The sequence below is a fragment of the Lepidochelys olivacea genome (assembly GCF_965140295.1).
Source record: "Lepidochelys olivacea isolate rLepOli2 genome assembly, chromosome: 4".
NCBI lineage: Eukaryota > Metazoa > Chordata > Testudines > Cheloniidae > Lepidochelys > Lepidochelys olivacea.
This window is the reverse complement of record NC_140414.1, coordinates 64,542,333-64,565,475: the sequence shown is the minus strand read 5'-3', so window position 1 is coordinate 64,565,475 and position 23,143 is coordinate 64,542,333. Positions and strand designations below refer to the sequence as shown.

Here is a 23,143-nt window from a genome sequence, read left to right as displayed (position 1 = left end):
GCTAATATTGTAAGAAAAACTGCCCCTGTACGAGCTGGCTGGGAAACTCCTGCTAACCTTCTATTCCTGTCATTCCAGACAGTCTGATTCCCAACGATCTCCACATACCCTCCGACTCCCTCTCCGCTTCATTAGTTACCATGCCACTTTCCTCCTACTCTTCCTTTCCAGATGTGGCCTACGGAAAAAGAGAGGGACGTTTTTGAAAGGACAGTTCTTTTTAGCCTGTCTATTCTGCCCCTTCCTTAGTGCCTGTGTTAGTCCCACTAGTCCAGCTGGCGTGCTGTACCAGTTAGTGTAAAGGGCTGGGGAGAATTTCCCTGACATACGAACTGAGGAAGGCAGCCATAGGCTGTCTTCTAAGCACCACCCTCACAGACCCTGGTATAAGGGATGAAGCAAGGGATGGGCAGAGCCACAGCACATGGTATTGTGGTGACTCTGGGCAGCCGTGCTGCTATAATATGGACATCTCTTTGGGGCTGTCTGAGTTTTGTGGTCCCCAGAGCCCTTTGGGAGGACATAAAGGTGGCTTCTTAATCGCTTGTTTTTTCCCCTTCCCCTGGGCTGCAAGTTCTGTGCTGCGTCTCTTAGGAGTGCAACACAAACTCTCACCCAGAGAGTCTTTGCTGGTGGACTGAGAATTAAATAGTTGGAAAAGAAGCAGATATTGGGAGGGGAGGTGGCCCACAAAGGGTTGCGTATTAGTTCCCCAGAACAAAATGTTTGACAATAGCTGGTCAAACCAGAGTCTAGTAGAATCCCCGAATCTCTAAACCTGGTTGTTTTTATAAATACCTTGGCTGATGACTTGCTGAAATTTTAATTGCTATCGATAAACTTCAAAAGATGCTACCTGTGCTAGATAATAAATATGCTACTTTTAAAACTCTGATTTTAATACCTCTTCAAGCCCTTAAAAGGTTCACATGTAATTATTTTCTGCAGCAGAAATAAGGCCTCTAACGTGAATCTTGGAGAACGCATCAAGATGAGCGAGGAGGGTGGGGGGGGGAGGGATTTTTGGGGATTTTTTGGGGGGGAGGGATAGCTCAGTGGTTTGAGCATTGGCCTGCTAAACCCAGGGTTGTGAGTTCAATCCTTGAGGGGGCCATTTAGGGATTTGTGGCATAAATTGGGGATTGGTCCTGCTTTGAGCAGGGGGTTGGACTAGATGACCTCCTGAGGTCCCTTCCAATCCTGATATTCTATGATTCTATGTCCTGTCTCCAACCAGGATCATATGTAACCTATTCAGATTTACTTTAGTGTGTCAGGAGTGAGGACCACTTTAGAAGCAAACACATAACGCAGTGGAATTGCTCAGGGCTCGTGTAGATTGTCCAAAATGAATGGAGTATGTTGTTCTGGTTTAAAAAAAAACAAAAAAACAACTGTGGGTAAAAATTAGGCACTTGGAAAAAGACCCAGCCTAACACACACATCTTAAGCATATTAGTTAAAAGCCTGATCTCAATTTTCCCTGGATTAGATTCAGTTATTAATTTTGTGTCCTTGGAAAACTTGCTTTTTCTGTTAATTTTCAGTTTTTAACATGATTTTTCAGGAACAACTATTGTTTAGAAAAAGCACTGAAGAGTGAAACTAAGTTTAGATTTAATAGTGAGTATGTTAGCTATTTATATAAGTTCTTAGATACATTTACCTGGTCATCAGTGAACACCCTAGGGCCTCTTGGATACAGCTTTTAAGGAGAACAGTAAGATAACTGCTGAAATGCAAACACACACGTTCTTGGTTTTAAGCACATTGATGGGACTACTCATGTACTTCTAGGTAAGCTTGTGCCTAAGTATTTGCAGGATCAGGGTTTACGGGCCCATGCACAGTGGACCAGCAACCGAGTAAAGGAACAGTGCCCAAACACAGTTCCAGCTAAACCTAGAATAGACCTTCTAACACAGCTTGACTGCATTCCCAGTGCCTGGTGTGTAAGAAACTGGTTTAGATGGAACTGTTTAAACTTGCATTTTAACACCATTACCTAAACGTATATGATAAAGCCATAGATTATCCAGGGATGGTTCTTGATTTTGTTGGAATCACCCAGAACTAGCTGTGATTTGGTATGGATAGGAGCAGAATCAGATCTTGGATATGGGGGAGGTGCTGGCGGAAGCAGTGATTGGAGGAAATGATATTGGAATCTGGGAGACTGCAGGAACACAGTGAAATTGTGGCAAGAATATGGACAAGACTTTTCAAGGATGAAGATGGATAGCAGGAGTTAGTGCTGAGTATACACAAAAGGACCATGTTTGTGGCAGTCATTTTTGTGATTCCATATCTAGCTTTTTGAGCTTGAAAACTGGTACACTAGATCTCAAGATCTTATCTGTCCTGGAAGACAGTACTGCAGCTGGAACATGAGAGAAATGGTGACATGAAAGGAAATTTGAAGGAGGATACTTGAGAGTGTAGGGGCTTTTTTGTCAGACTGTTTTAAAAAACTTTTTAAACACATTTAATTCCAATCCCTAATAAACGCTTGGGAGAATGGATTTTTTTGTTAGTTATTACTTCTCCCCACCATTCCATCCTAATCTCCTCAATTAGGGTCTGGGAGCTCACATACATCACTGAGATACTCAGGAGAACAGGAAATTATGAATTGACATTCTTGCTAGTCCTAAGGTTTAAAAAAAAAGGGGGGGAACTCCCCCCTTTTTTGACAAAAACCTTTCATGCCTTCTTTATTCATCATAAAGAATTTTTTTAAAAGGAAGAGCTTAAAAAAAAGCCCAATCTCTTGTGAGTCATCTTTCAGATGAAGCAGTTTAGAAAAATCTACAATGCTATTAGAAAAAGAGGGCTTCTGTTCTTCCCTAACCTCAATATTTTTCTCTTAATTTTTAAGGAGAGTCTTTCTCACATATCTTTAATTCTGGATACGATTGTTCCGAAATATCAAGTCTCTTCTCTAAGTCTCTCAGACTGTAGCAGTTAGATAATAGCACATTATCATTCTACTCTGCATTAATATGCATCAGATAAAATAGTTAAATCTATAGCATATCCTCCATTTCTTATAACGGAAAGCCACGGTACTGGAACACTGTTATAAGTCAGTGTCTCCTGCTTTGAAAATAACCAAATGCACTTTGCCTTAAAATGGATGTAGTTGCAAGAAATTAAGGATGAGCAAATCAAATAGTAAATTACATTTTGCCTGAATTACTGTAAATATTAGACATATTTGGCCAGAAAATGGCCTCTTCCTTACTCACTCCCTATCTCTATCTTTGGAGGATGCCCAGCTGGAGGGCCTATGGCTGATCCCTTGGTCATTTCGGGTGCGTTCATTTGGTCAGCTCCCCAATCTTGCATGTGGGAGGGACTAGCAAGGTAGGTCTGCTCATCCCAAAAATGAGGAGCTATCTTATGGGGAAGCAGATCATTTGCCTGTTTCACTTTCTGCAGCAGATGTACCCTCAAGACTCCATCAGTTACAGCTGCTGCAGTACTAGAGACCTTTAGAGGGCTCTTGAATAGAGGTAGAAGGCATAGGACTATCTCTTGGATTTGTGAAGAGTGGACCGGCACCTTAAGAATTCAAGAAGGGCAGGAAATAGACTAGTTGATGGCCCTCCAAAGAACCCAGGAAGTGGTCAACTAGCTGGCCCTCACAGACCTATAAGAGGAATTGGAGGAGCAGGAGGAGAAAGCTGACCTCACCCACTAAAGATGGCCAGGCTAGGATGAGATGGGGTATCTGAGGGCCTGTGGTTTTACTAATTCAGTTTTCTGATTTATTTCCTAAATATTAGTATCCTCAAAGATGCTAGTATTGATTTTTCTGAATCCACATAATGAGCAGTTTGCCAATTGCTACAGGAAATCATTATCTTGTGATGACTTTCCACTCCATTGAAATGATCTTGGTTTAATCTTTGTCTCCAAAATAATGTGATTTTAAAAAAAAAATCTCATAATTTTGGGTGGATTGACTCATGTTTTTTGAACTTTTTGGGTTGGTAATACGGAATCACTAAAATAACATGCTTTTTAAAAATTGGAGCAAAATAGTATTTATGGTAGGATGAGGGGAAGGGAATTCACACTGAATATCTGTGAAAAGCACTAAAATATATTTAGAAAATACTTTATATCAAGAAATTATTCAGAGCTTGGATAAATTTGAAAAAATTGTCAAGGTAATTATGTCTTCTCAGACTTGTTCATTTTCCCATAATACACTGGGTTTCAAATCCAACCATTATTTTAATATAATTGAAGTCCATAAATAGACTTCTAACAATATACAGAAATTGGTGAGATAAATCTTGTGTATACAGTGCCTAGCACAATGGGGTTTATAACTATAATTATTCTAATAATGGTAATAGCTCTTGGAGGTGAATGTTGGATTCAGTGTACACCCCTGACCCCATTCAAAGAGAAGTGAGAGATCAAAGGTAGTTTCCAATGACTGCTCAATTATTATGGTAAATTTAATGCAATTTTTATAATTATGTGTAGAATGAACAAATACAATTGTGATTCTGAAGATCTCAAGACTATGATAGCTACAAGACCAAGAAACTCTCCATAGAGACTTCTGCAGTGTGAATAATAATACTTAGCCTTTTACTCAGTAGATCCTCAAGTACTTTACAAAGGAGGTAAATATTGTTGTCCCCATTTTACAAATGAAGAAACTGCAGCAGAGGGGAAGTGACTTGTTCAGGGTTGCACAACTGGTCAGCAGCAGAGCTGAGAATAGAATCCAGGTCTCCTGACTCCTATTCCAGTGCCTAATCAACTGGACTGCAATAACTAAAGATAAATCCATTTAAATTATATGCTTTGAAGTCTGGTCTCAGTCATGCTTGTGAACACAGAGTAACTTAATATGGAATTAAACCACAGTTGCCACCTTTCACATGGTAAATAAGCACCCCAACTTTCACAATAAGCCAAAAATCAAGCTAATCACATTTCAAAACAATCCAACCCCTAAGAATCCCAGCACTCTGTGACTAGATCCCCACGGTGTGCAGTCTGGGACTGTGGTGGGCCTGCTGTGCACCCTGACTCTGTCCTCCCCCACCCCCTTGTTCCTGCTTGCTGGGAGCCGATCAAAAAGAAGCAGCAACAGGGTACAACAAGCTACAAGCTAAACAAGCACCAAGATACAAGCCAAAAACTAGTTAACAAGCAACTCACAAGCCAATTAAGCCAAAAACAAGCCCCATTTCTGCCGTTATTTTTGCAGGTTTGGCATGTCTGATTTAACCCAGTGTGAGACCAGAATCTAGTCAAACATCTTTTTTTCCCATAAGTTTACCTTTCTATTTATGGTAATTAACACATAGAGCCCCTCTCCTCTGTATAGGGAGCAAACATTCACTAATCCTAGAAAATGGGGTCTATCACTATATTGTTATGGAAGGGCTGCATGTCATACATCTATAAACTTAGGTCCCATGTTAACCTCAGAGGTCTGCTTAGGTGGAAGAGTAGGGTGGAGCTGTTTGATGCAATGTGCTCCATTGACAGTATGCCTCATTTAACACAGCAATATTAGTTTTCCTTCAACAGTTCTTATCCATCTCAGAAGGGGAAGTAGCTCACACACCTTGAGCAGATCTACACTACTGCTGTGGGTCGATCTAAGCTACGCAATTTGACTTACATTAGTAGCGTAACTCAAGTTGCCATAGCTTGGATCTACTTACTGTGGGGTCCACACTATGCAATGTTGATGGGAGAGGCTCTCCTGCCAGCATTGCTTCAACCTCTCATTGAGGTGGAGTACAAAAATCGATGGGAGAGCACGCTCCCATCATGATTTTGTCCTCACTAGACCCACTATATTGATGCTGCTGCATCGATTGCACCAGCACCAATTTAGCTTTGGAATGAAGACCAGCCCTTAGTGAAGAAGCTAATGGCAACATGGTTCATGAGCTATGTTTCCTCTGAACTGTGCAGCCATGAGGCAGCCTATTAAGGGCTGTGCAGGTGCTCAAGGCTGCGGCGGGGCGAGAGACCTCTTCCAAAGCCCTGGACCTGCCGTGGACAGGGAAGAGGCACACCAGCCCCAGCTCAGCTTGGCCCATCCATGCTGCAGATGGGGAAGAGGCGCCCCAACCCAGCCCAGCCCGACCTGGACCTGCCGCGGCTGGGGGAGAGGCACCCTTCCCTGGCCCCAACCTAGCCCTGGACCTGCTGTGGCTGGGAAGAGAGGCTCCCAGCCCTCAGCCCCAACCTAGCCCAGCTCTGGAGCTGCTGTGGTGGGGAAAGGTGCCTCTCCCGCCCAGCACGGGTGCTGCTGCTGCAGGGGGAGAGAGCAGGGGGGAGTCCTCTCTCCCCACCATAGCCCCAGGGCAGCCTGCACCCCAAATCCCTCACCCCTGGCTCCACCGCAGAGCCCGGAGCCCTCACCCCCTGCCATTGGCAAGGGGAGGGAAGATCTCTTTTGTCTGCTGGGCTGGCTTCCTCAATACTCTACACAGCCACTTTTACTGATGGGGCTGCTCTCTGGTCCCTGCCTGCACCTGCAGGCATCACCAGGAGCAGAGAACAGCCAGGCAATGAGATTACCTGGGAGCATGCAGCCCAGCCCCAAGCACAGGAGGAACATCAAAAGCCCCAATTTTCCCCCGAGGTAACAGTGGGGCTAGATGTTTGGCAGGGGTGTCAGACAGAGGATGAGACACAGTAAAACTCATGGGGATGGAAAAGGAGTGCCATGGAGCTAGAAGGGGGAAATGAGAAATCATGATGGAGAAGAGGGAGAGTTGTGAGGGAACCATTGGGGGAACAGGGAAAAGGGGATAACCTTTTTTTTTTCCCCCAGTGGATAACTTTTGAAATAAGCCAGGATGTTACTGAAGGGATTTACATACACTGGAGTAAATTTTCTGTCTTCTGTCCCCCATCACCTTTCTGAAAGGAAAATCAAATCAAATCTAGTAGAATGTGCGCAGAACTGTCCAGCAACAGGGGCCTGGCAGCCCTCTGGTCCCTGTTTATTAGGAGAATTGTCTGGCAAAAATGTTCATGATGGCAGCTGTAGTTCTAGGCAGGGCTGTTTCCTGGAAGACACAGTGACATTTTCAGTCTACTAATGACAACACCCTTCCCCCTTTCAATTGAGATTTGAAGGCTTTTCATTTTTCTTCTGGAAAACAACAGTCACTTTTAAAAACAACTGGAAGGATTTATAGTCCCCACAACAAGCAACTCTGAGGCTGATGGAAGCTGATGTCAAGAAATGGAATGATCTGATTATAAATTGTGTATAATAATGGGCCAAATTAATCATGCCTGGGTGTAACTTCCAGCTGTCTCTTTTTATCTCTTTGTTTTATGAAAACATTTTGGCAATGGAGAGAAAGTGAAAATCATCCAACAGATGGGGAGGAGGGATAGAGGAGCATTGTTTCTAAAGATTTTATTTTTAGTGTTCTTAAGAAAACAATAAATACCTCCAGAAAGAGCAGGAGGCCACTGTCGCCAGCCAAGCAAGGAAGCCTAAAGGCCTAATGATGATTTTAGAACTGAACTGGCAGGTCTAGCTATTTCTAAATTGCCATAATAAAGGAGGATACTCAGGCGATTCTTTGTTTGAAAGACACTGCTACCAACATTATGGACAATATCAAACTCCATGCTTGAGCAGGCATTTGCTTTATTTTTTAAAGATTTTTATGGTTTGGAGACTTCTGTTCTCTTTCACTTAGGCTAAGGTTAGTCTTTGTATTGATGCTTCTTGTTTGGAATCTCAATTAAAGGGTTAGATTTGCTCTTGCTGTTAGCATATTACATTGGTTTCCATTGCCTCTGGTTTTGTTTTCAACAGGTGGAGGAGAGATTTTTACTTTTATCTGTTGTCTCCCCTTCAGTAAAATGCTTATTCAGCGTGCTGTTCTATCACCATGTGTTGTCCTTTCTTGTGTTCACTGCATACCCTAAAAACAATGAGGATTCCTTGTGGCACCTTAGAGACTAACATGTATTTGGGCATAAGCTTTTGTGGGCTAGAACCCACTTCATCAGATGCATGGAGTGGAAAATACAGGAGCAAGTATAAATACCTGAAAAGTTGTGATTTCCCTTACCAAGTGTGAGGTCAGTCTAATGAGATGATTCAATTGCAAGCAGGATACCAAAGGAGGATACCAGATGGCTGAAATTGGGGCAAATAGCGGAAGTTAAGGCGAATCCTCAGCACAGACAAGTCTTTGCAGGAAATATAGGATTTGACTCTGTTTAGATGCAGTGGTGATGTTAGGCTACTCAAAAATTCCCATTGCTAAAAGAGGCTGCCATCTGTTCTGAAATACAGACCTGAATACACCTGTCTCAGACCCGAAGAAGATCTCTTGAGTAGCTCAAAAGCTTGTCTTTCACCTGCAGAAGTTGGTCCAGTAAAAGATATTACCTCACCCATCTTGTCTCGCTAATATCATAGAATATCAGGGTTGGAAGGGACCTCAGGAGGTCATCTAGTCCAACCCCCTGCTCAAAGCAAGACCAATCCCCAATTAAATCATCCCAGCCAGGGCGTTGTCAAGCCTGACCTTAAAAACTTCTAAGGAAGGAGATTCTACCACCTCCCTAGGTAACGCATTCCAGTGTTTCACCACCCTCCTAGTGAAAAAGTTTTTCCTAATATCCAACCTAAACCTCCCCCACTGCAACTTGAGACCATTACTCCTTGTCCTGTCCTCTTCTACCACTGAGAACAGTCTAGAACCATCCTCTCTGGAACCACCTCTCGGGTAGTTGAAAGCAGCTATCAAATCCCCCCTCATTCTTCTCTTCTGCAGACTAAACAATCCCAGTTCCCTCAGCCTCTCCTCATAAGTCATGTGTTCCAGACCCCTAATCATTTTTGTTGCCCTTCGCTGGACTCTTTCCAATTTATCCACATCCTTCTTGTAGTGTGGGGCCCAAAACTGGACACAGTACTCCAGATGAGGCCTCACCAATGTCAAATAGAGGGGAACGATCACATCCCTCGATCTGCTCGCTAAGCCCCTACTTATACATCCCAAAATGCCATTGGCATTCTTGGCAACAAGGGCACACTGCTGACTCATATCCAGCTTCTCGTCCACTGTCACCCCTAGGTCCTTTTCCGCAGAACTGCTGCCTAGCCATTCGGTCCCTAGTCTGTAGCTGTGCATTGGGTTCTTCCGTCCTAAGTGCAGGACCCTGCACTTATCCTTATTGAACCTCATCAGATTTCTTTTGGCCCAATCCTCCAATTTGTCTAGGTCCCTCTGTATCCTATCCCTGCCCTCCAGCGTATCTACCACTCCTCCTAGTTTAGTATCATCCGCAAATTTGCTGAGAGTGCAATCCACACCATCCTCCAGATCATTTATGAAGATATTGAACAAAACCGGCCCCAGGACCGACCCCTGGGGCACTCCACTTGACACTGGCTGCCAACTAGACATGGAGCCATTGATCACTACCCGTTGAGCCCGACAATCTAGCCAACTTTCTACCCACCTTATAGTGCATTCATCCAGCCCGTACTTCTTTAACTTGCTGACAAGAATACTGTGGGAGACCGTGTCAAAAGCTTTGCTAAAGTCAAGAAACAATACATCCACTGCTTTCCCTGGGAATATCCTGGGACCAAAACAGCTACAACAACACTACAAACAAACTGAAATATGCAGGACATTCCTCATTTTCACAGATCTAGCCTGCATCCCTCAAGCCTATCCATTTAAAGCAGATAATCTCAAATTTCACTTTTGTTTCACACTATGAAGGTGCATCAATATGTCAACAGAAATGTAGTGGCTGAGAGTACACCCAAAAGAAACTTCACTGAGTGCTGGGAAGGGTTAAGATCATAAGGAATAAATATTTATTTAGACTTCTGCTAGTTTTTCTGTATGTTTGTGATTTGAACATGTTATGATTCTACTTTTCTTTTAAATGGTAAACTCTGCAAGTTATTTTTATGGATTTTTTTTTGTTAAATAAAATTTTTTTGATCACTTTAATAAATAAAGCTTCACTGGACACATCATTTCCTATTTTGCCAATCATTATCAATTTGGCACAAAAAGATGAAAGGACACAGTTGTCACAGATATTGACTGCTAATGTTCAATAATGCACAGAATCCATTCTAAGGGAATAATGATGTTTTTAATGCGTGTACTTTTTAGTGGATGTTTTTCATTGTTAGGAACAAAAGAAAAATAAATTGTAATGCAAAAAATGCTGTTTCCCCTTCATCTAGCCATTTAATTCTGTTTGAATTGCTAAAGTTTTGCATAAGAAGTATGGTGCAGTAATTGCAAAAATGAAATGGTAGCTATTATGTTGCAGTTGACAGAGAAGCACTGGTTTAAGGATGTATTTTTAGCTGTAAACAGAGAGTAAGAATCAACTGTATATTCTGCAGTGTTTCCCTTGTTTATGTAGCTGAAGGGGGCTTGGACGACTTGTTGCTTTGTGTCTGTGCATACTGCTCACTGTGCAGAAGACTGAAGCTCTGAGCAACATGTTTTTAAACACTCAGCTATTTTTGATTTCTAAAAATACTATTTCTACACTTTAAAAACTGTTCCTGGGAAACTTGCATGTGGAATCTATTTTTACTGCTTTTTTCCATAAGTTTATTGCTTTATTTTAGGGCTGCTCATAAATGCTTTAAAGTCCATAGAACAGTCAGCAGCAGTACAAGCTTTCCCATCACACCCCTACCGCTTTGGGGAACAGAGAAATTCAGTCTTCATACATGATCAATCCCTCTTCTCTCTGGTAAAATTGGTAACAAGGGTACGAGTTCTGTTGGGTGGACACCTGTCACCAGTGAACTGGAGTGAAACCATCAACTACTTTCTAGATGGCTGTCCAACACCTTTCAGTAAATAGAGGGGTTTAGTTATTACTACCTGGAACAGATTTGAATTGGTTACCCAGATCTGTAGACTTTCCTTATCTACTTTTTGTGATGTTTGTTTAAAATGCATCTGCCCTTCAGTGCTGGGACTTGTCTTTTAATATGGGTGTCTAGTGTTCAGAATAATATGGACTCTGATCCTGACTGGGACTTTTGGAAACTACTGTAAAAGAAATAATAATCCTGGAGAGTACTAAATTAAAATCACGAAGAAAATATCTATTAAAAAGCCATTAATATTCTTAAATGTCCTCTCTCTCTCTTTAAGTTCTGAGTTTTAGATTTTTTTCTGGCTGACCTCATTCTCCAAACAGCCGAATTTTCATGTATGAGTAGCGAGCCGTGAATATAAACAGTTTTCAGGAATGCATTTCAACGTGGCTCTAAAAGTTTTGCGACTACAGTCGTTCGTTTTTCTCCACAATGGAGATCATCTCCGATCATCATTTGGTGCATCTCTTATAGTAAAGTGTCAGTGTCCAACATACTGTGAGAGAAATGGCAGTGGTTTGGGGGAATTATTGCAGGCAACTCTGGCATTTCTTTGGCAAAGCTCTGCTTACAGTGTTGTCATATCTGGGAAGACAGGTTTGGTGCAGGATGGGGGAAACTTAGAATTTCTGTGCAGTGCACATTCTTTAGAAGCCACTGTTAAAAGTTTGTGTTTCTAATGTACTGTAGGGCGTAACTGAATGAGTCAGCAGTTACTTGGAACAAGCTGTGATCGTATATGAAGATAGTTTTGTTTTTGTAAGACTTTAACATGTTGAGAAATACTTAAAAATTAGTATTTCTACTACCTGGGAACTGGTTTTTAAAGCATATAAGTAACTAATTTGAGAGACGTGTGTGTGTGTGTATTTATATTATCACACACCTTTTTTGCTTGTTGGTTTACATTTACTATGTGATAAGATTTTGGGATGAGGGGAATGATTAGATAATAGGCTTCATCATATTAGAGTTAAAGGTACATATGGTCTAATAAATCTGCTATTTTACAGACAGTCCCAGTGGATATATTAATGTGAGTGAGCTGAAAGAGAGTAAATCGAGAATTAAAAAAATGAGGAAACCAAAGTTTGTCTTCTAAAGGCTCATTTCCCTTTAGAAATACTACTCTTTAACCTAAAGTTAGACGTTCCAGCTTTTTCACATTGATATTTTGAGTGACACGTTCTGAATATAGATTAAGTAGGTGTAGGAAGACAGAGAATCACTGGAGGTGAGATTTTCTAAAACACTCCGCATTGACCTAATTCTGCTGCCCTTGAAGTAAATTGATTTTATTGGGAGCAGAGTTCAGAAAATCCCAACCTTAACATCAATTAAATGATAGTTAAGACTCCTTTAGGGCTTGTCTTCACTGCAGTGTTGGCTCAAGGTATAACTTGAGTGTTGTCCTTAACCTGACTCCTAGGCATAGACAAAAATCTCTAGCTTGAGTTAACTGGTGCTTCAAACTTGAGCTAGCTGTCCCGTCACACGTTATGGGTTGAATCTGATTGCTGCTGATCCTGGAGCTAATAATGCAGTGTGGACTCAGAGACTCTGTGCAGTTTGTGTTTTATAGTGTGACCAATCTTGTTTGAACTAGGTTAACTTGAGAGGAGCTAACTCAAGTGTACATAACTTGAGCTAACATTGCAGTGAAGATAAGCCATTAAGCAAAGACTACACTACAGACTTCTGAAAGCACAGCTGTCAGTGGGGGCTGTGAAGAGGCATGATCCCTGACAGTCATAGCCATGTTGGCGGAAGCTCCTGGTGTAGATGCAGATATGAGTAAAAGCACAGTTTTATTGGTGTAAGCTGCATCCACAGCAAGAGTGCTTTACTACTGTAGTATACAATTTCCCATACCAGTAAAGTACACCTAGTATAGACGTGGCCTCTTGTGTTACCAGCTTTGCCCATTACTTTGGGGTATGCTCATTTATTAGAGTTACACTTCTGGGGGAGGGGGTGTCTGTACTTCTATCAATGTACTGCTTGTATCACTTGTGTTCTCATACGGAGCTCTACTTCTCCCTGCTGCAAGTTCCCTCCCAATGGAGCCATCCTGCAGGACCTAGGTTCCCCAAGGCTGGGTTCTTCCAGCCCTAGAATCAGACTCTCTCTCTCACACTCATTCACACTCACACACATATATATTAACAGAGTGCATCTGAGACACACACATATATTAACAGAATGCGTCTGAGAGGACTGGGTTAATCAGCACTCCCAAGCTGACCCCTTATATGTCCCTGGACTCAGCAGGCTGGGTCGAACAGCACCTCCAAGCTGTTACCCTCATATGCCATCGGTACCGCACCAGATCCGAGCATGCCTGAGCAGGCTGGGTTGAGCAGCACTTCTGAGCTGCCACCCTCATATGTTTCTGGTTCAGCACATCTCTATCCCCACTTTCACGTTACAATTATTCTGGTAGTAATCCACTTGATGAGCAAACCCCACAGGATTTTTGGGCGCTGCAGGGATCTTTTAGCTTAGGTACGAGAAGCATTGCTGCAGAGCGAATGAGGAAACCAAAAAAAAAAACCCACCCATGGTGGGAAGAGAGAGACAGAGAGAAGCAACCAGCTAAATCATGAAAGTTATTTATTGCCAGGTAATAACCATAGGGGAGCCAAACAAAACAGTTATAATATTAAATCTAACCTAAATTTGATTATAAAAGTCAGGTTTACAAAACTATGATCACACAAGCCAAGGTCAGAAGGCTATACCTAGAGAGAGCGAGAGAGCTGGGTTCTCACCACTCCGTGATGCTTGAATTGATTGGGGGTCCTAGGTGGAGGTGGTAGCTGAGGGTCTGGAGTGCTGGAGACAGGCAGAGCCCTCAGCATGATCAGTCAGGAGAAGATGAAGTCACAGTGGAACTGATACAGATTTTGAATCCAGGCATCAGAACACTTACTTGAGCATAGGTGCAAATTTTTGTAGAGAAACAACAGTGGTTCAAGGGAGAACACCAGATTTGTTTGTGAAAACAAGGGAGAATACCAAAGTTGTTTTGTTCAGGCTAGACATGGGAGCTGATCATTCCTGGCTTTGGGTGGTGTTCCTTGCGGGGAGCTCACAATGGAGTTAGGGAGCTTCAGTATTTTGGATACCAATGAAAGATTTATTACTAGAATTGGTCTGATGACTACTGAACTGGGTGGCAAGCATGGGTTCGTTAACATCTGGACCATGCTTCCCTGCTTTTCTGGTCCCAGAGTTCCATGCGGTTCTTGCCTTGGAATCTCTGTTCTCCATTCTGTATGCTAATGGAGAATCCTCCTTGTCCCATCTTCGATGCAAATGAGGCTAGGGGTGTTTCCTTAATCCTGTTTCAGAGTAGCAGCCGTGTTAGTCTGTATTCGCAAAAAGAAAAGGAGTACTAGTGGCACCTTAGAGACTAACCAATTTATTTGAGCATGAGCTTTCGTGAGCTACAGCTCACTTCATCGGACGCATTGGTTAGTCTCTAAGGTGCCACTAGTACTCCTTTTCTTTTTCCTTAATCCGGTCATCCTTATCCCAGGATTTAGGTGTGTCTCCCACTGCCTTTTCATTGCTTTTTGTAAATTTTTCTTCTTATGCAGATTTGGTTCAAGCAGAGGCTGGGGGTGAGGTAGGGAGAGGTCTTTAGTGAGTCAGACAGGCTGAGTACTGTGCCCTGGTTCCCCAAGAACACAGAGCTGCTAGGTAACACTTGTAGATCCAGACCTATTGACTTTCCTGTGTGGGTCTCGTTGTTTATATCTAATCATAATGATTCAAAGCAAAATCCATTCAGCTACTTGTCCCTGGTCTGCACCACAAACTTATGATGGTATAACCACATCGCTCAGGCGGTGGAAAATCCACCCCCCACCTCCGAGCAACACTATTATACCGATTTAACTCCTGGTGGTGCTATGTTGATGGGAGGGCTTCTCCTGTCAACATAGCCACCACCGTTTGGGAGGGAGGAGTGTCTGTGCTAATGGGAGTTCTCCCATCAGCATAGGTAAAGTCTTCACTAAGTGCTACAGCGCTGTAAGTATAGACAAATCCACAGTCTCATCTGAATGCGCAAGGAAATATATGTCAAGATGAAAGTATCGTGTAGTGGCTTCAAGGTGTTTTAGTTTATCCACTAAAATATTTATGAAAACAGTACTACAAGCAATTGGAGTAACGCACCATGCTGTCAGATATAAACGTCATTCCATATCTTTTAGCTACATCAGTAGATCTTGCACAGTCATGTTGCCCTGCCTGTAAACAAAAGCCTCTAAAATCAGTCTAGCATGAAAGAAGGAAGACTTAGACAACTAGCTTGTAAAACTCATAAGGATGGTTCTTTTTCCTTAGTGGTTTTGGTTAAAATTGCAATCTAAGCTTAACAGGGATAAACCCTACTTTGCAGAAGTCACTCTATGTAAAAACATTGTGTAAACATTTTTGTTCTGTAACAATCAAATAAAGGTTTTTTTATGTATTATGAAAAAAAACCCCACAAAACAAACAAACCAACCCCCTCCCCCCAAGAACCTGTGAATAGTATTAAATGGTAAATATTTCCCATCTGTTTTTCTATCTCAAAAATGTTGGCTCTTCCCTTAGGATTTTTTTTAACCTTTTATTTCTTGTCATCTTAGCATCTTGCATGGGCCAAATTTTCCTGTCAGTATCACCTGTAGAACTCAATGAAGTTAATGTGGTTTGTATTTACATGTACACATTTGCACTGTTGTAATTAACTTGACCTAATATTTTTACGCTATCGTTGTCACCATGAATTAATATTTAAAATAGTAGATGTGTATTAGGGTTATTCGGAACAGTAATTTTACACCAGTTTCTAAAGCATCTTGATGTGATCTCAGATTATTCCTTCACAAGGAATGCCCTCTGGAATATCACAGTGATGAGTGCAGTGCAAATACTTTGATCAATAGTATAACTGTGCATCCACTCCTCCTTCTTAGCCTGCTATTAGAAGGGCCAAACTCCAGGAATAACTGAGAGCCCTGCTTATCCAGTAGGAAAATGATTGCTATATTGGAAGGCTCATTCCCTGATCTGGACTTTTAAACTAGATAGGTGTCCAATGCAAAGTGAGTAGTACTGGTATAATACTCCCATAGGCAGATTTTTTTGGGGGGGGCACATGGGGGCATTGACCCCCACCCCCAACTGCAAGCCTCAGGCAGGCAGCCTGCGTGTGCAATGTAATGAGTTCTACAGAGGAGATCAGAGAGTGCAGCTCCCAACTTGCACCCCTGAGGAAGGGGGTCAGAATTTTGTTTATAAGCAGAGTGATTAACAGGTGATTAAGATAAGAAAGGGCTGTTAGGGTGTTTCCTATAAATGATCTGTTCCAAGCTTGGTGAATTGGAAAAGGTAAGTAGCCTAAATGATAAAAAGTAATTGTAGATTTTTCTACAGTTGTTTCAATTATTGTATTTAAGAGGTAATAATAAAGTTACTAATAGCTTTCTTAGAGAAGATAACTGATTTTTTTAGACAAAAGAAATTCAGTAGCTCTAATCTACCTGGATGTCAGCAAGGCATTTGATACAGTTCCACACGAGAAATTTTTAGTTAATTTGGAGAAGATGGGGATTAATGAGAGAACTAAAAGGTGGATAAGGAACTGATTAAAGGGGAGACTGCAACAGGTCATACTGAAAGATGAACTGTCAGGCTGGAGGGAGGTTGCTAGTGGAGTTCCTCAGGGATCAGTCTTGGGACCAATCTTATTTAACATTTTTATTACTGACTTTGGCACAAAAAGTAGGAGTATGTGTTATCTGCAAATTTTATTAGCAAAGTTGGGAAGCATTGCCAATATGGAGGAGGACCAGAATAACATACAAGAAGATCTGGATGACCTTGTAAACTGGAGTAATAGAAATGGGATGAAATTTAATAGTGCAAAGTCATGCATTTTGGGACTAATAATAAGAATTTTTGCTATAAGCTGGAGACTTATCACTTGGAAGTGACAGAGGAGAAGAAAGACTGGGGCCGATTGGTTGATCACAGGATGACTATCATGCGGCAATGAAAAAGGGTAATGTTGTCCTGGAGTGCATCAGGCGAGGTATTTCCAGTAGAGACAGGGAAGTGTTAGTACCATTATGCAAGGCACTGGTGAGACCTCATCTGCAATACTGCATGCAGTTCTGGTCTCCCATGTTTAAGAAAGATGACTTCAAACTGGAACAGGTGCAGAGAAAGACTACTAGGATGATCTGAGGAATGGAAAACCTACTTTGTGAGAGGAGACTTGGTTTGTTTAGCCTAACCAAAAGAAGGCTGAGGGGAGATATGATTGGTCTCTATAAATATATCAGAGGGATAAATAGCAGGAGGGGAGAGGAATTATTTAAATTAAGCACCAATGTGGACCCCACAACAAATGGATGTAAACTGGCCATCAACAAGTTTAGGCTTGAAATTTGGCAAAGATTTCTAACCATCAGAGGAGTGAAGTTCTGGAGCAGCCTCCAGAGGAGAGCGGGGGGGAGGGCTAATTGGCTTCAAGACTAAGCTTGATAAGTTTATAGAGGGGATGGTATGACTGGACTGCCTACAATGGCGTGTGGTCCATCGATGACTGTCTGTAGGAAAGATCCCCGACGGCTGGAGATGGAACAATAGATGGAGAGGGCTCTGAGCTACTACAGAGAATTTTTTCCCAGGTATCTGCCTGGTGGGTCTTGCCCACATGCTCAGAGTCTAACTGATTGCCATATTTGGGGCTGGAAAGGAATTTTCCCTGGGTCAGATTGGTAGAGCCCCTGAGGGTTTTCGCCTTCCTCTGCAGAATGGAGAATGGGTCACTTGCAATTTTAAACTAGTGTAAATGGTGAATTTTCTGTAACTTGAAGTCTTTAAAGCATGATTTGAGGACTTCAGTAACTCGGCAAGAGGTTAGGGGTCTATTGCAGGAGTGAGTGGGTGAGGTTCTGTGGCCTGCAAGGTACAGGTCAGACTAGACGATCACAATGGTCCTCTCTGACTTCTGTAAGTGTATCTGAGTAAGAATATACATTGCAATTTTAAACCTAACCAGTGTCCTTTAAGTGACTTACCACAAGATGTCAGATATGTTAGTATTAGAGCTGAGGGGATCTAATATTTAATTTTCTTTCTTGATATTGGAATCAGATACAGTATTCATGTCAGATAATATCTAAGTTATTATCTGCAAAAAAAAAAAACAACCCAAGAGTTTTCAGTTGCCTAAGTAGCCCCGACATCATGATTAAAGTACCCCACCCTCTCGAAAAATCTGAAATGGCGCTCCTGTGGGCACGCAGGGAATTTCCCCCCCCCCCCCCGCCAATATAGAAGTCAGGCTACGCCTATGAATACTCCATGGATCTGTCTTGCTTACTGGGTGGTGGCATGGTCAGCCCTAAGTATAGCATATTATAGTGTTTATCCTGGAGATGACAAAGGCATGGATCACCATGGCTACCTTCTTATCTGATATAAAATGGTGAAAAATATATTCTTGGCCACTGAGTCACATTTTTTAGGCAGGACCAGAGAATAGTCTGAGTGGTTCAGTCCTTATGTGTCCTGACAGTGGATTGGTAACAGGATCTGGAGCCTTTAAGTTTTGGGTTCAGAATCAGTCCAGGTCAGTTGTGAGTGAAAGTTGTTACCATCTGATGACTTTAATGGGCTGGATGTAGGAATTGCTGTATTAGATTCTGTGGCCTGCGTTATGCAGGAGACTAGATCATCCTAATGGTCCCTTCTGACCTTAAAATCTAAGAATCTGTGACCAAAGTATGGTTCTGAAATAACCTAAAGCTAGGCACACAAGGAGTACTAAGATAAATAGTGAACAAATGCCCTCAGTTGGAGAACTAGTTAGAGAGAGCTCATTCCGCAAAGTGTTTGCCTCTGCTGACCAACTTGAGCTCTGTTTTGCGTAGACTGAGTGGCTGGATTCAGCTGCTTTTCATCCAGATCACTGCTTTGTCCAGACAATAGGAAATCACAGTCGCTGCCTTTGATGAGAATTGCTAGGTAGATTTACTACCCCATTTGCACTGTCAGATCCACTCAAATAAGTTGTAGTGTGAGGGAGAATCTGAACTGACATTTCTTATACTCAGCCTCACATACATGTTGAAAAGAGCACTGGCGGGATTGAGATTAGCAGGACTCTGCTGGTTAGGGTGTTTGAGAAGGATGAACAGTTGCCCATGACCACATTCTCAGAGACTAGTAGATCTAGGTTAATGTGATTCTGTCTACCCCTGCCACATCACACAGATAAGATGGCTGACTCTTGCTGTCCATAGCGTTGAAGACTTCCAATAGATCCAGGTTTGACCTCTTGGTCTCGAGGGCCACAAATGTGATATCTTTGACCACCATTTAATTAATTTAAAAATACGTTTATTTCAGATTTTCTGCTAACAATTTCTACCTTTTTCTACAACTCAGTATGTAATGATGTCACTTTGAAAGTATTTGAAACATGTAAAGGTGGGTTGAAGTCCTCCAAATATTTTTGAAGTGTTATAAGTAAAAAAATTATCATCCTGCAATGCAAAATTTGTTTTAAAGGTGGTGTGGCTCCTAAAGTATATAAAAGACCTAATATATCCCTTGTACAGTAAGAATATATTGTATCTTCACAGTATTGTCAATCCCAAGCATTAAAAATAGTGTCTGAGGCCCCCCCAAAATCATGAGATTTTAAAAATAGTAAACATTTAATACTCTTGATTTTCTTTGGTTTTTTTTTTTTTTAAGCAACCATTACAGCTATATATAATTTTTTATAGTGAAAGCTGGGATTTTGACATAATGACATGACTGCAAGAGATGGGGCTTTAAGAAAAACACCAGATAATATAAATATAATGATAAAATCATGAGAGTTAATGACATTGATATCAGTATATCCTTCATGATATGTTTTCTCACTTTTTGGCATGTCCAGAGTGGTGTATTAAAAGGACAATTTAATTGGTTTTGTATATGGAATGTTATTTGACGTGTCACTGTAGATCTGGGTTGAGATCTTCATTCCCACTTCAGTCCTGTGTACTGAGGAGAGATAAAAAGCTCAGTTCCAATCGGACTCTGAGGACATCCATGCAAGCCCAGCATAGGTGGTGTGCTAGGAAGGGGCTTGTGATGGGAGATGCTATGTCTAAGCAGGGCTGCAGTGTGCAGTGATGCAGAGTTTCCAGGCAGTGCTGCAGCTCACAGGTAAGCCCAGGAGGCTGCCATGACTTATACAGCCCTGGGAGCCTAAGTTATGCATGGACCTTCTCCAGGACCTGGAATAACCCAGGAATAGGTTGGTGCAAAGGTGGCTTAAAGCAACCATTGAGTAACTTTCTTCTATTGCCTACCTGAATTTCTACTGTAAAATTTCACGGGATCTAGAATCTTGGTGTAGACTATGCTTCTGCTCCAGTAAGTGGCAGGACCGTATTACCAGTCCTCAGCAGTGGCACATTTACTGTGAAACAAACCGTGCGGTTTCTGTAGCCTAACAGATGCGGACAAACATGAACCTTGTATAAAATAGAAAAGCCCTTTTTATTTTTGTAAAAGACAACCAGACACTGTGCTGTGAGTTTGTGTGTGACAATGTACTTTCCACCTGGTACAGAAGCTCTGCATAATGTGAGCTACTTGTCTTTTTCCCTGTGGACTAGTGATGTACTTAATTTTCTTTCTTTTCTTAAGGCAAGGACCCCTGTCATCGATTAGAGCAGCAATCAAGAGAAGTAAGTCTATTTTTCTTCTACTCTTGGGTATCTTAATTTCAAATTCCTGCATCTTCATTTCCAGCAAGTGGTTACTTTTTATGAGAAGATTAAATGACTAAACAAAGGTAAGTTTATAGAATCATTAATCATCTGACAGACTGTAACAGTTTTGGCTTTGCTTCATTTTAAACCAGGGGTGGGCAAACTTTTTGGCCTGAGAGCCACGTTGGGGAATAGAAATTGTATGGCGGGCCATGAATGCTCACAAAATTGGGGTTGGAGTGCAGGAGGGGATGCGGCCTCTGGGGTGGGGCTGAAAATGAGGCGTTTGGGGTGTAGGAGGGTGCTCTGGGCTATGACTGAGGGGTCTGGAGAGCAGGAGGGGGATCAGGGCTGCGGCAGGGGGTTGGGGCTGGGGAGAGGCTTGGGGGTGCAGGCTCTGAGCAGTGCTTACCTCAAGTGGCTCCTTTGCGGAGGCAACGGCATGTCCCTTCTCTGGCTCCTATGCGGAGGCACAGCCAGGCAGCTCTGCACACTGCCCCATTCGCAGGCACCACCCCTGCAGCTCCGATTGGCGTGCACAGGAGCTGGAGTGAGGCTGTGCTGCGGCTTCCGGCAGCTGCATGGTGCAGCTCCCGACCCTGCTCCGCGGCTGGAGTGCTGGGCCCCCAACCCTGCGCCCCGGCCGGAGCGGGGCCAAGCCATGTGGTGCAGCCCCTGACCCAGCGCCTTGGCTGGAGTGCCGGAGCGAGGCTGAGCTGCGTGGTGTGGCTTGTGGGCCAGTTTAAAATGACTAGCAGGCCAGAACTGGCCTGTGGGCCATGTTTGCCCACCCCTGTTTTAGACCATGTCTCCCAGTTGCTGCTGAGTTATTTCTTCTTACAGAACACTAGCATTTCTCTTGTCTGTGCATTTGTGCTGTAAACTGTGTATGATTCTGAAGAATCTGGGTGTTAGTTGCCTACTTTAACTTGGTTGGTTGGTTTGAGCATCTTCTTGCTTTCATTGAAGTCAATGGCAAAACTACATTGACTTTAGTGGGAGCTAGGTTTGGACCCTTGAATGTAGTTTCGTTTTGGGGTAGAGATTTTGTTTTTAAGCTTTGTTTGAAAGTCTAGTCTATGCCTCTCCTAACTTGTCTCTTTATCTTCTCTTTCTGTCCTCTTACCCCACCCATGAAATTCTCAGATATTCACTTCAGTTGGAATCATTCAAAATAATGTTTTCATCCCCAAGTTTCATGTTTGTCTTTTGCCTACCATAGCTGGCATTTCAGAAAGCTATCTTCTCTTCAGCTACATGTACACTAGTGTATTTTTTTCCTACTAAACTTCTCCACTGTCGCTATCACTGATCCATCTCCCCCCCAATGCTAGGGATCTCTAGTGTAGACAGGGCATGAGGTGCTCGGCAGTATTGTAAGCTTGTGTTGCTAACTGCTCAGAACAAGTCTTCATGGTGCTTAAAATGCAGCACCTTTTATACGCTGGTGCTATCATCCTTATTCCCATTTTACAAAAGGGAAATTGAGGAACTGAGAGACTGTGGCTCATTTAAGGTCACACAGGAAGTCTACGGGAGCCAGGAACTGAATCCAGATTGTCCAAGCCTCAGTCCTTTGTTTTAGTTACAAAACCATCCACAAAAGCATTACACAATTATGGAGTTTCACAAATCCTAGACGTATTAAGACAGTTATCCACGGGTAGCATGTATAAAGGGCTTGGGGAGGCTAAGCCTCAAAATAAAAAAGGCTGGCCATGCAGGGGGGCAAATGCCGGATGCAGCGTGGGTCACCTCCTACGTTCCTCTCCTGAGCTCTGCCCACTCCGCCCTGAGGCCCCGTCCCCACTCTGCCTCTTCCTCCCACCTGCCTCTGGCGTGGTGCTCTGGCTCTGCTCACACACAGGCATGTCTCCAGGCTGTCGACAGCGTTGCGCTCTGCCAGGCAGGGATCCCAGAGCAGAATGCCAGTAGGGTGGTGTCAGTGCAGCTGCTTTCACTTCCCTGTGCCCCTCGGTGGTGGGGAACTGAATGAGCTGCGCTGCCCTCCCCGCTACAAGGGGAAGTGGTGGTGGTCGTGGACCTTCTGCCTCCCCCAAGCTCCCTAGGCAACCATACCCCTGAGCCGCCCTGCCCCCCTGGCTGCAGCACGGGCCTCTACCAGGGCCTCACAAGGTGTGAGTGGGAGGAAAGGACAGGACTGAGCCCTGGGGGGCATGGTGGGGCAGCAATGAGCCCTGGGAAGGGGGCAGTAAGGAGCCTGGGTGGAGTTGGAGGGGGAGGGAGGTTTGGGGCAGTAAGGAATGCAGGGAGTGTGGGGGGCAGTCAGGAGGGGGGTAAGAGGGGGCAGTGAGGAACCCAGGGAGAGCAATAAGGAGCAAGGGTGGGGGGCAGTGAGGAGCCCTGCAGCAGAGCATAAGGCCTGGGGCCAGGCAGCGGAGCGAGGGTGGGGCTGGGGGGGAGGCTCAGGGTAAAGAGGCCAAGAAGGGGTGGGGCTTAATGGGGG

The 23,143-nt window shown here is 43.2% G+C and overlaps 1 protein-coding gene across 5 annotated transcripts in view; it reads left to right on the top strand.

The window, feature by feature from the left end:
* SH3D19 (SH3 domain containing 19) overlaps window positions 1–23,143 on the top strand; it is a 120,434-nt gene that overhangs the window by 26,518 nt on the left and 70,773 nt on the right. For all 5 annotated transcript variants that reach the window (XM_084626278.1, XM_084626279.1, XM_084626277.1 and 2 more), the window contains exon 3: window positions 20,612–20,652. In XM_084626278.1, coding sequence (XP_084482404.1) covers window positions 20,612–20,652 — 41 coding nt within the window. The remainder of the gene's footprint in view (window positions 1–20,611; window positions 20,653–23,143) is intronic.